Below are 13,930 nucleotides of genomic sequence, written 5' to 3' on the forward strand. Positions count from 1 at the left end.
CATAGAAATTAAATCTTTGACATTTTGAAATTTCAAGGATTCCTTCCACCCTCGTCCGGCACGGCAATCATCAACGGTCTTGACATTCGCAGCGACATGGACACCATTCGACATGACCTTGGCCTTTGTCCTCAACACAACATTCTCTTCGATGCAATGACCGTTGAAGAGCACCTGGACTTCTTCGCAAGGGTCAGCACATGTTTTTTCTTCTTTTTCTTTGGTACTGTCATAACACCTGTTCCTTGTCTGGTGTGCTCTCACACCGCCCCGTCCCAGCATCCACTGCTCCATCCACCTGTGAATTTGGGTCAGCACATAGCTGCATATGATTTTGATCTCTTCGTACTCAACAGTTTTACAAGGTTCAGAGGACGTAAGAAAACAAAACACGTTTCTCTTCACTTTTCCAGCGTGCTCTTGACTTCTTCTCTGTTTGTTTTGCTTGTTTATTTTCTTCGCAGTGCAGAACACGGTCCAGATGTAATAAAGCAATTATCCTACATACGTGTGAAATACCACTCATGTCATAACACTATCGTTCACTCCACAGTTCTTGTGAAGAGGTCGTGTCTGACAGGGACCTGATTTTACACTGCCCGTGATGCCGAGTCACCAAGACAAACGTCATTCTGGGAAGAATTTTAAGAACGTACACGTCACGATATGCTTTCTAGAGTGAAGACGTTTTGCTTTGAGGTCAAAGATTACAAGAGGCTTTCGAAGAGATACAGGTTCCATTTGAAGCGTCTTCAATTCGACTGAGGGACGTTTGCAGCAAAAGACATGCAAGCACAGTATGCAGGATAAACAGAATACTACATGATTCGTTGTCTTTTTCAAATATTGAAAAGCTCGCTTTCGCTCGCAGTTTAATATTTAAGAACACCACTCGTGTAAAACTGGTATCACATAGGAAGCCATGTAATATTCTTTATATCCATCATGAAAAGATACTATATCCCATGACCTCCCTTCTTTGTCTCTGTTACTTCAGTATGGGTATATATATATGTTGTATTTTTATAGCTCAATAAATACATCATGGACTCCAAAAAATATATGATAGTGCAGATTCCGATTTGGGCAAAGGACTACTTTCCTCCCGACCTTTGACCTCGCGCCGAACAATGTGACACATTTGTATGAAGTTCTAAAATCGTATTGCACGGCTCAGAAAACCATATCAGTTGCACGCAAAAATGAATCTCAGAACTGATCTGATGTATGAGATGCAATAAGCAAAAGTTTCTTTCATTATGAAAGCAATGCAGGTCGAAAAAAACGAACATTCAACTTACAAGATAACCAGATGCTAGCGAACCAAAACAAAAACACGAGTACCCTCCCCTTGCATCGTTAGCAGACGACTTTTGAGAATCTGTCGGTAGTGTGTTTTGGTGTGCGCCTTCAGCTATCAAACATCGGCTGTTTCACGTGTTTTGCGAGCAAGTCTACTCTTTTGCCTGGCTCTGCAGTAAGTCCACATATTTTTCCGTAATCCAGTCATATTCCTTCAAAATGCAATCAATCGGCGGTGACAGACGTGTCGGTCGCGTTTTCCTCACACCATACCAGTTTAAGTTCATCCATGCAAACACACTCGCAAAACAGTTTATCACGTAGATACATTTCAAATAGGGAGCAAATGGTTAAATCTAAACCTACATATTTGTTCCCTAAAATTTGCTTCTCTGTCAATAAGCCTAATTACACACGTTCGAGAAAAACAACGTGGAACCGATTCTGAATCGAGTAAGCCAAATGGGTCCCAAACCCGTTTCGCCCGTTCTGCCGACCTGAAACGCAAAACAAAAGAATTGTGCGCTTCAACTAAATTAATTTCTATTCGACTTCATTACTTTCTTGCAACTTATGAACCTTTACTTAAAGCTTTTAAATGGTCTGAAAGTAGTGTTACCGCGTACTTATCGATGCACTCATTCGTTTTATTTTTTCAGCGACGGTCACTTAGTTTAAGGTTGCAAAAGGGCTAAGTCTCGCTGGCAACAGTTTTACCCTGCACAGATCGCAACAGTGCCGCTAGTAGTCTACACTTTGTGTTTGATGGTAGAATGGGATATACAGATTACAACACTCGTGGTTTTTTATATGGCTTGTATTTCAGTCAAGACCCAGCGGGAATATCAATCGAGAGCCACTCGCCAGAGGCTCGTGTCTCCCGATGATATTCATCCGCTGGGTCTTGACTGAAATACAAGCCATATAAAAAACCACTCGTGTTGTAACCTATACGTCCATCACGTGCCGTCGTTCCTTACTCGTCATTAATTTACCATCATGAAGAAGTCATCGACAGGCTGCCGATGAAGAATTTACCAAAACTGGTTTCTTTTGTGTTTTTTACATTTGGTCACATTTTGACTTTATGTTTTAACATAGACGGGGAATCGGAACGAGGGTCATGGTGTGTGTGTGTGTGTGTGTGTGTGTGTGTGTGTGTGTGTGTGTGTGTGTGTGTGTGTAAAGTGATTCTAAGAAAACTACTGGACCAATCTTCATGAAACTTCGCATGAGAGTTTCTGGGTATGATATCCTTAGACCTGGTTATAATTTTTTGAATAGATGTCTTTGATGACGTCACATCCGGATTTTTTTCTGAAATTGAGGCGGCACTGCCATGCCCTAATTTTCCAACCAAATAGAATGAAATTTTGGTAAAGCAATGTTCGACGAAGTTCGGATTATGGTATTGCATTTCAGCGCGAAATCGTAAAAATTAAGTAATTAGTTTGCTCATTTAAAGTTGTAATTAAAATCGAATTTTCAGTAACAGATTAAACAATGAATGCATTGTATTCCTCATCTTCTCCTAAATTCAAAAATATATAGATATGTTATGTTTACTCTAGTAATGTGCTCAGAATTACAGAAATAGGTTCAACACTATACGGTCGCAATCTTCGCGGAGACGAGCGTGACGTCTTGGTCTTCGCGTATGACTAGCCAAGACTGTCTAAATGTAGTTTCGGTGATGATTGGTTTGTGGTGTTGATCTTTTATCCCAGCGAAGCTGGAGGTATCCCGTGAACGCTATACTGTAATCGATTTGAGAAATGTGCATACCGAATAATACATGATAAAGAAGGATTCTTTGTGCCCGAAAATGGGCCACAGTTGGAGATGGAAGTTCACCAAAAATTGGGACCATACTAACAAAAATACGGTGGGTAAAATTGGCGCCCCCATTTTTTGAGCAAACGCCACCCAAGGCCGCTTTGGACGGGTAGAAATTCCGTAGTTTCCAAGTCTATGGATAAAGCTCGCGTAAGAAGAATACGTCACGGTCGAAAGTCTTTGACGTCAATTAATGCATCATGACGTCATGCCTCCCTGTAGTCTTTCTCTCTCGCGCGGTGTGTGTGTTTGTGTTCATTTTGTGCACATGTGTTAGTGTTACTGTTTGTGTGTGTGTGTGTGTGTGTGTGTTCGTGTGTGTGTGTGTGTATTTGTGTGTGTGTGCGCACGCGTGCATGAGTCTGTACTCGTGTGTGTGTGAGTGTGTGTGTGGTGTGTGTGTGTGTGTATTGTGTGTGCGCACGCGTGCATGAGTCTGTACTCGTGTGTGTGTGTGTGGTGTGTGTGTGTGTGTATTTGTGTGTGTGTGTGTGTGTGTGTGTGTGTGTGAGTGCGTGTGAGTGAGTGTGTATATGTGTGCGTGTGTGACTTGGGGTGTGTGTGTGTGTGTGTGTGCGTGTGTGTGTTTGAGAGAGAGAGAGAGAGAGAGAGAGAGAGAGAGAGAGAGAGAGAGAGAGAGAGAGAGAGAGAGAGAGAGAGAGAGAGAGAGAGAGAGGTTTGTCTTTCGCTGGGGTATGCAGTGCCTTGGCGTTGCACATCTACTTAATTTGTGGTGTTGATCTTTTACCTTTAGTTTGATACTGACTGACTAAATGTTTTTATATCGCTTCACGCGACTTGTTCTTTTTGTTGCAAACATTTTGTATCCTTCTCGAGAAAAAAGCTGCCCATTTTTCCTTCGCACATTTCTGAATTTTCTTTTCTTCCAACAGTTGAAGGGCTGCCCTGCGTCACGCGTGAAAGAGGAAGTTGACAAGATCTTGACGGAAGTGGGGTTAGAGTTCAAGAGACATGCGCAGTCACAAACACTGTCAGGAGGACAGAAGCGCAAGTTGTCAGTCGGAATTGCCCTCATCAATGACTCCAAGGTAAGAGATGCTTTGTGAAAAAAGTCAAAGTTTTCTTTTCTTTTCCAAGTCATTTTTCTGTTTTTTGTTGTGGTTTTTTTTCTTTTCTTATTTCGTTCTTTATTGCTTTGAAATATGTTTTACTTTCTTAGCGCAAAATGCATGTACCTAGATAAATAGTTACGATACTCTAGCTTTAGACTAGCCGGGAATGTATAGACCAACTAATTCAAAGATAGCTCTTTTCTTTTGTTTAATAGAATTTGGTGGAATGGAGCCATTCTGATGCTTATTTTAGCTTAGAAATAAAAACAGAACACACTGTTCACTGAAGTGTTCTTTTTTTAACACACTGTTTGTACCAGTTGTGAACTCAGTAGGAAATGCTATATGATTCTACTAGCAAAAGTAGCACACATGGCAACCGGCACGGTTGGCCTAGTGGTAAGGCGTCCGCCTTGTGATCGGGAGGTCGTGGGTTCGAACCCCGGCCGGGTCATACCTAAGACTTTAAGATTGACAATCTAGTGGCTGCTCCGCCTGGCGTCTGGCATTATGGGGTTAGTGCTAGGACTGGTTGGTCCGGTGTCAGAATAATGTGACTGGGTGAGACATGAAGCCTGTGCTGCGACTTCTGTCTTGTGTGTGGCGCACGTTAAATGTCAAAGCAGCACCGCCCTGATATGGCCCTTCGTGGTCGGCTGGGCGTTAAGCAAACAAACAAACAAATGGTAAACATGCACTAGTGTTTACCATGTGTGCTTCTTTTTCAAGCAGAATGATAAAGTTCGTCACACAAGGTTCACAACTGGTAACCAAAAGGTGTGTTCAAAAGAAATGGTTGTGTTGGGTTTTGTTGATTTATCTTCCGTTTTGGATGGTTAAGTTGAACATGTCTGTTTACAGCACAAATGTGATCCTCCACCACGAAATGAGTCGCATGTCACCTCGCGCGGTTCTGCGCTAGGCTAAATATAAGTCCGGGGAGTGTCTGGTTAGTGTGAGGGTCACCTTAGTCACAGGCTTATAACTCAAACAGTGTTCGCTCTTTTCTAAAACGGGTTTCACCACTGAATAGAGCATAAAAAACTCTTTAGGGAAATGTAAAAATATGAAACTCATGTAAAGGTGACATGCGACTCATTTCGTGGTGGAGGGTCACAAATTGGCTCTATTGCACATGTGTTCATCTTGACGTCGCAGGTCGTAATACTTGACGAGCCGACGTCAGGTATGGACCCCGCGTCACGACGTCAGACGTGGGACGTCTTGCAACGTCATCGTGCCGGCCGTACCATGCTGCTGACCACCCACTTCATGGACGAGGCTGACCTGCTGGGTGACCGTATCGCCATCATGGCTGAGGGGGTTGTGCAGTGCTGTGGATCCTCCATGTTTCTCAAGAAACTCTATGGTAAGATAAGCTTATAGTCTTGCCTTTTGGTTTGAGAATAGAACCATTTTATGGGCGAGGCTGACCTGCTGGGTGACCGTATCGCCATCATGGCTGAGGGGGTTGTGCAGTGCTGTGAATCCTCCATGTTTCTCAAGAAACTCTAGGGTAAGATTGGTTTTAAATGCACAGACAGATAAACACTTATGATACAATAAAAATAAGACCTTGGGTGGTCGTTATTGACAAGGTTCGACTGTACCACAAACATTTTCCTTTCTCGCAGGAACTGGCTATCATCTGGTGCTGGTCAAAAAGCAGTCATGTCACGTGGACAAAGTGACGTCAGTCATACAACAGCACATCCCCGCTGCCCGCTTTGAGAGCGAGATCAACACAGAGTTGTCTTACCTGCTACCTGACGACCAGGCGGCGCTGTTCCCTGACCTCTTCAGACAGCTGGAGGCTCACAAAGAGGAGCTGGGCATCGGAGGGTTTGGGACTACCGCTACCACCATGGAAGAGGTGTTCTTGAAGTAAGTGGTTTTGTGTGTGTGTTTTTTTTCCTCTTGTTTTTTTCTTCTTTTTCTTCGTTCATGGGCTTGGACTTCCACGTTCACTCATGTTTGTTTGAATTGTTACGTGTATGACCGTGTTTACCCCGCCATTCTGGCAGCATACGCCGATTTCGGGGGAGGCATGCTGGGTATTTTCGTGTTTCTATAACCCACCGAACTCTGGCATGGATTACAGGATCTTTTCCGTGCGCACTTGAACTTGTGCTTGCGTGTACACACGAAGGGGGTTAAGTCACTTGCAGGTCTGCACATAAGTTGACCTGGGAGATCGGAAAAATCTCCACTCTTAACCCACCAGGCGGCAGCGACCGGGATTCGAACTCACGACCTCCCGATTAGGAGGCTGACATATCTTACCACCACGCCACTGCGCCCGTCGGATCATCTGCTGTGTAGTTTTTTCGGGGGGGGGGTGTGTTGGGCGCTTATTTTGCACGTGCAAAGATGACTTTCTGCGATTCCTATATTTATAAACCTCCTTTACGTAATTTTGTATAGTCAGTAAATATGTTGTTGATATATAATCCTTTACAGACACCTTTTTTTTATTCCATTTTAATTTATCTTATCAATGGACAATACAGTGATTGTTATTGTTATTGCTATTATTGTGTTTTCTCGGGTTTATTTATGTCGGATCATTTGCTGTGTAGTTGTTTTTTTTGGGTGTGTAGGGTGTTCATTTTGCACGTGTGAAGATGCCTTTCGGAGATTTCAATAAACCTCTATGACGTAACATTGTTTAGAGTCAGTGGATATGTTGTTGTTGTTGTTGTTGTTGTTGTTGTTGTTGTTGTTGTTGTTGTTGTTGTTGTTGTTGTTGTTGTTAATGATGATAATGGTAGCAGTGCGATATCGTACTTGCGGCTAAACTTCAGTGGCTTCAGGGACTTTCGCCTCTACGATAACTGTTGCTTTTTATATTTAGTCAAGTTTTGACTAAATATTTTAACATCGAGGGGGAATCGAAACGAGGGTCGTGGTGTATGTGCGTGTGTGCGTGTGTGCGTGTGTGCGTGTGTGTGTGTGTCTGTGTGTGTGTAGAGCGATTCAGACTAAACTACTGGACCGATCTTTATGAAATTTGACATGAGAGTTCCTGGGTATGAAATCCCCATACGTTTTTTTCATTTTTTTGATAAATGTCTTTGATGACGTCATATCCGGCTTTTCGTGAAAGTTGAGGCGGCACTGTCACGCCCTCATTTTTCAACCAAATTGGTTGAAATTTTGGTCAAGTAATCTTTGACGAAGCCCGGACTTCGGTATTGCATTTCAGCTTGGTGGCTTAAAAATTAATTGATGACTTTGGTCATTAAAAATCTGAAAATTGTAAAAAAAAATAAAAATTTATAAAACGATCCAAATTTACGTTTATCTTATTCTCCATTATTTGCTGATTCCAAAAACATATAAATATGTTATATTCGGATTAAAAACAAGCTCTGAAAATTAAATATATAAAAAATATTATCAAAATTAAATTGTCCGAATCAACTTAAAAACACTTTCATCTTATTCCTTGTCGGTTCCTGATTCCAAAAACATATAGATATGATATGTTTGGATTAAAAACACGCTCAGAAAGTTAAAACAAAGAGAGGTACAGAAAAGCGTGCTATCCTTCTTAGCGCAACTACTACCCCGCTCTTCTTGTCAATTTCACTGCCTTTGCCATGAGCGGTGGACTGACGATGCTACGAGTATACGGTCTTGCTGAAAAATGGCAGCTACTTGACTAAATATTGTATTTTCGCCTTACGCGACTTGTTCTTTCTTTTTTTGCTTGAGTGTGAGACGATTTTTCGGTTGTTTGTGTATCTCTTCGCTTATTTCAAATGGTGTGCAAGAAGAAAAACAAGTCGCGTAAGGCGAAAATACAATATTTAGTCAAGTAGCTGCCATTTTTCAGCAAGACCGTATACTCGTAGTATCGTCAGTCCACCGCTCACGGCAAAGGCAGTGAAATTGACAAGAAGAGCGGGGTAGTAGTTGCGCTAAGAAGGATAGCACGCTTTTCTGTACCTCTCTTTGTTTTAACTTTCTGAGCGTGTTTTTAATCCAAACATATCACATCTATATGTTTTTGGAATCAGGAACCGACAAGGAATAAGATGAAAGTGTTTTTAAATTGATTTGGACAATTTAATTTTGATAATAATTTTTATATATTTAATTTTCAGAGCTTGTTTTTAATCCGAATATAACATATTTATATGTTTTTGGAATCAGCAAATGATGGAGAATAAGATAAACGTAAATTTGGATCGTTTTATAAATTTTTATTTTTTTTTACAATTTTCAGATTTTTAATGACCAAACTCATTAATTAATTTTTAAGCCACCAAGCTGAAATGCAATACCGAACCCCGGGCTTCGTCGAAGATTACTTGACCAAAATTTCAACCAATTTGGTTGAAAAATGAGGGCGTGACAGTGCCGCCTCAACTTTCACGAAAAGCCGGATATGACGTCATCAAAGACATTTATCAAAAAAATGAAAAAAACGTATGGGGATATCAATTCCTGGAACTCTCATGTCAAATTTCATAAAGATCGGTCCAGTAGTTTAGTCTGAATCGCTCTACACGCACGCACACACACACACACACACACACACATACACACACACATACACCACGACCCTCGTTTCGATTCCCCCTCGATGTTAAAATATTTAGTCAAAACTTGACTAAATATAAAAACGAAAAACGAGGGGGGGGGGGGGGGTGTAAACGAGAAAGCTGGACCTGCACTGATTCATAAGATAATATGTGACTGCAGGGTCGGAGAAATCTGCGCTACTCCTGACGAAGACAGTAACGAAGAAACACAGCCTTCGAGAGCATCCGTAACAGCACAGTCCGGAGCAAGCAACGGATACGAAAACCTTGCCTTTACGAACGATCCCAGGTCGTACAAGGGTAACGGTGTCGCCGTGACAGACAAGAACGTCAGCCTGAATATTGGCGGCAACTCTGGCTATGTAGCTGCTGACATACTGTGTAAGTTATTTAAAGACATCTGACACCGATTTACCACACAAAAAAAGATTTCACTCATCTTATGCCTGTGGTATTTTCAGAGTGTGTTAATGAAACACGTGTGACAAAATTAGAGAAATCAGCCCGGTAGATATTTCTACACTTTTTGTTACACTTGTTTTATCACACTCTAAAAATATCACAGACGAAATATTGGCAAAGTATTAGCGAAGTGTTTATTTGGGGTCAATCACTGTCGTATGTTTTTAATGTAGAGTTCATAAATGGCTACTTTTTATATTTAGTCAAGTTTTGACTAAATATTTTAACATCGAGGGGGAATCGAAACGAGGGTCGTGGTGTATGTGCGTGCGTGTGTGTGTGTGTGTGTGTGTGTAGAGCGATTCAGACTAAACTACTGGACCGATCTTTATGAAATTTGACATGAGAGTTCCTGGGTATGAAATCCCCGAACGTTTTTTTCATTTTTTTGATAAATGTCTTTGATGACGTCATATCCGGCTTTTCGTGAAAGTTGAGGCGGCACTGTCACGCCCTCATTTTTCAACCAAATTGGTTGAAATTTTGGTCAAGTAATCTTCGACAAAGCCCGGGGTTCGGTATTGCATTTTAGCTTGGTGGCTTAAAAATTAATTAATGACTTTGGTCATTAAAAATCTGAAAATTGTAAAAAAAAATAAAAATTTATAAAACGATCCAAATTTACGTTTATCTTATTCTCCATCATTTGCTGATTCCAAAAACATATAAATATGTTATATTCGGATTAAAAACAAGCTCTGAAAATTAAATATATAAAAATTATTATCAAAATTAAATTGTCCAAATCAATTTTAAAACACTTTCATCTTATTCCTTGTCGGTTCCTGATTCCAAAAACATATACATATGCTTGGATTAAAAACACGCTCAGAAAGTTAAAACAAAGAGAGGTACAGAAAAGCGTGCTATCCTTCTTAGCGCAACTACTACCCCGCTCTTCTTGTCAATTTCACTGCCTTTGTCATGAGCGGTGGACTGACGATGCTACGAGTATACGGTCTTGCTGAAAAATGGCATTGCGTTCACTTTCATTCTGTGAGTTCGACAGCTACTTGACTAAATATTGTATTTTCGCCTTACGCGACTTGTTATGGTATGTATTGTTTCTACGTGAATCCAAAACCAAAGAGACTGCCAAAGTTCCGAAATTCTGAATGAAAAAACAAGAAAGGTACGTTGTTGGAACGTTTGAAATGGACAAAACAATACGTTACAGTCACAAATGTATCGACCCAACGGTCTTTACAGTGCACAGACAAACAATTAGTAACAAGAACTTAGCTTGATCCAATGTTTCGGCCGCTTGTTGGGAAAATCCCAAGTGAATCAAATATCGATATAGGAAGGTCGATATATTTGTGACAGTAACGTATTGTTTTGTCAATAACAAACGTTCCAACAACCTAACTTTCTTGTTTTTGGATTTTGTTTCTACGTAGTTACACAGCTTTCATAAACATTCCCATTGAAAAATTGATAGAAAACATAATAATTTGTCATTTTTGTTATCACTTGTTATTATAATTCATCAAATGTTGAATGGGGACTGGCCAGACAGAATGATACTCAACTGACCAAATTCGTACATATTCTCTCTCTGTCTCTCTTTCTCCCCCTATCTCTCTCTCTCTCTCTTTCTCCCCCTATCTCTCTCTCTCTCTCTCTCTCTCTCTCTCTCTTTCTCTCTCTCTCTCTCTCTCTCTCTTTCTCTCATTATTTACACCAAGGGGACATCGTTATGAAAGATCACCTGTTCTCTTCTCTGATGTTCCTGAAGTACAACGCAAACTGTCAAACACATCAGAACTTCAACCAGCAATCACCACAAACGGTTCCCTGAACAGTTTTCAGCTCACGGCCATCACTCACCACAAAACGTTCCCTGATAGAAACCGCTATACTGTTTACTGCTCAGAACCATGACTTACCACAAAACGTTCCCTGGTAGAAACCGCTATGCTGTTTACTGCTCAGAACCACGACTTACCACAAAACGTTCCCTGGTAGAAACCGCTATGCTGTTTACTGCTCAGAACCATCACCACAAAACGTTCCCTGGTAGAAACCGCGATACTGTTTACTGCTCAGAACCATCACCACAAAACGTTCCCTGGTAGAAACCGCTATGCTGTTTACTGCTCAGAACCATGACTTACCACAAAACGTTCCCTGGTAGAAACCGCTATCAATCAATCAATGAGGCTTATATCGCGCATATTCCGTGGGTACAGTTCTAGGCGCTCTGCAGTGATGCCGTGTGAGATGAAATTTTATACGGCCAGTAGATTGCAGCCATGTCGGCGCATATTTACCTTTCACGGCCTTATTCCAAGTCACACGGGTATGGTAGACAATTATTAACTGTGCCTAAGCAATTTTGCCAGGAAAGACCCTTTTGTCAATCGTGGGATCTTTAACGTGCACACCCAATGTAGTATACACGGGGGGTGGTTCGGACACCGAAGAGAGTCTGCACACAAAGTTGACTCTGTGAAATAAATTTCCGCCGAACCTGGGATCGAACTCACGCTGACAGCGGCCAACTGAATACAAATCCAGCGCGCTACCAACTGAGCTATATCCCCGCCCCAAACCGCTATACTGTTTACTGCTCAGAACCATCACCACAAAACGTTCCCTGGTAGAAACCGCTATGCTGTTTACTGCTCAGAACCATGACTTACCACAAAACGTTCCCTGGTAGAAACCGCTATACTGTTTACTGCTCAGAACCATCACCACAAAACGTTCCCTGGTAGAAACCGCTATGCTGTTTACTGCTCAGAACCATGACTTACCACAAAACGTTCCCTGGTAGAAACCGCTATACTGTTTTCTGCTCAGAACCATCACCACAAAACGTTCCCTGGTAGAAACCGCTATACTGTTTACTGCTCAGAACCATGACTTACCACAAAACGTTCTCTGATAGAAACCGCTTATAAACTGTTTTCTGCCCACGACCACCACTTACCGCAAAACGTTCCCTTCTACCGATCCTCTTATCGTCCGCCAAATCAGATATATTGCTTTTAAAGAGCACGTGTACGTGTATAATCTGTATGTTAGAGGATGAAAGTCGCTTGTTCATTTCAATGCTTGTTATTCTCTCCGGTACCAGGAGAAAGGTTCCATACAAATCTCGCTTACTCTATTACACATGTCGTTTGCATAAAGAGCGATTACTTCCCTTTGATTATTGTGTATTATCTTTGCTAGTTGTGGTCGCTCCATTTATTAGATTGATTGTATGCGGCATTGTTATATGTAATTTTCAGAATAAATTGTTCAAACCAAAACGTTCCCTGTTAGAAACCGCTGTAACTGTTTTCTGCTCACGCTCGATCCACGTCACAGCCTTTAACCACGGGTTCAACAAACTGACCGGGATGTCCCTGCAGCTGTCACGTTTCCGTGCCATGGTGACCAAGAAGATGCTGCACACCTGGCGCAACCGTCTCATCACGCTGCTGCAGATGATCTTACCTGTTGCCTGCGGCGTTGTTGCTCTGGTCGTCGATTCTGATTTTGTTAAACCCGAAGAACAGAACCAACCGCTCAATTTCACACTCAGTCCGTTCGGAAGGACCTACGTTCCGTACTCCAATGGAACAAAGTAAGTATGATCCAAGAAACAAAAGGATTCTATTTCGTTCCGTCACTCCAATCGAACCACGTAAGTATGATCTTAGAAAGAAAAGGATTCTATGTGTTCGTATTGTTCCCAGTTACATGCTGTACAGCACTCAGAATTAGAATTTTCACGAAAGTAATCGATGACGATTGTGTGCATCTGCTTCGCAAACTTTCATTACTTCATAAATTTGGCCTGTGTCAATAATCATAACTAATTGTTCATAATAGTTTGTTCTATTTTAGTTGAACGTTAGGTGTGGTACTGTTTATCATCTTCTGTACTCATTGTCTTCTGTCTCTTTCTGTCGTCTCTCCTTTTCCCGCCGTAGGTCACCTGTGTGGATTGCCCCTGATGGAGGTGCTTCGTTGCTGCCCTACATGCCAACCGGCATAACGGGCAGTAAGAAGTTATCTCCTTTTATTTGCTGACGAAGACCTAAGTGTCGAAACAGGTCCATATTCGTGTCCATTTCTAAATGTCCATGTTTCTGGTGATTATATTTTAATTGTTATTTTGTTATATTTCTTCTCACAGTTCTACGACAGCGAGTGCCGCGGCAGCCAGAGCCTACGCCTTGCAGATCGGAAAAACACAAAGCTTGGAAGACGTCAACCTCGAGTCTGACTGGGCAAACATGAGCGAGTACCTTCTTTCGCGAGCCAAGGTGGGTAACTTGGTCATGTGAATATAGCAGTTAAAATGGGAATTTAGAGCCACTTTAGCTGAAAGGGTGATGGCCGCTAAAGCCACTTCAAATTGTTCACTCTTAATGAATTGTCCTCCAGAACCTCGGAACCAACAACTACAACAAGAAGGTCGTCATAGGCGCCCAGTTCGACTCGGACAACGCCTACAGCCTTCTGGCCAGGGCCTACTACAACGGTCAGCCGTTCCATGCTCTCCCCACCTCAGTGTCCTACCTGCTGGATGGTCTGGCCAGGCACTTTGCTGGACCTGATCATCGCATCTCTACCGGCCTTGACCTCTTTCCCAAGAACCAGGAATTGGAAGTCAGTGTCGAGAAAACGCAGGGTAATGGTGACAGCTTGAATGAAAGGGGGGGGGGGGGGGGTGAGGGGGGAGATTTAACGCGGCACTTGTAATACCCG

At 42.0% G+C, this 13,930-nt stretch overlaps 1 protein-coding gene across 1 annotated transcript in view; it reads left to right on the plus strand.

Annotated features, from left to right (window-relative positions):
* Positions 1-13,930, plus strand: part of LOC138964233 (phospholipid-transporting ATPase ABCA3-like) — a 46,903-nt gene that overhangs the window by 20,358 nt on the left and 12,615 nt on the right. Inside the window, exons 9-16 of the mRNA XM_070336128.1 lie at positions 38-192; positions 4,032-4,187; positions 5,370-5,580; positions 5,846-6,095; positions 8,922-9,142; positions 12,542-12,800; positions 13,356-13,485; positions 13,607-13,853. Of these exons, the coding sequence (XP_070192229.1) occupies positions 38-192; positions 4,032-4,187; positions 5,370-5,580; positions 5,846-6,095; positions 8,922-9,142; positions 12,542-12,800; positions 13,356-13,485; positions 13,607-13,853 (1,629 nt within the window). The remainder of the gene's footprint in view (positions 1-37; positions 193-4,031; positions 4,188-5,369; positions 5,581-5,845; positions 6,096-8,921; positions 9,143-12,541; positions 12,801-13,355; positions 13,486-13,606; positions 13,854-13,930) is intronic.

This window comes from Littorina saxatilis, linkage group LG4 (genome assembly GCF_037325665.1).
Source record: "Littorina saxatilis isolate snail1 linkage group LG4, US_GU_Lsax_2.0, whole genome shotgun sequence".
Classification (NCBI taxonomy): Eukaryota; Metazoa; Mollusca; class Gastropoda; order Littorinimorpha; family Littorinidae; genus Littorina; species Littorina saxatilis.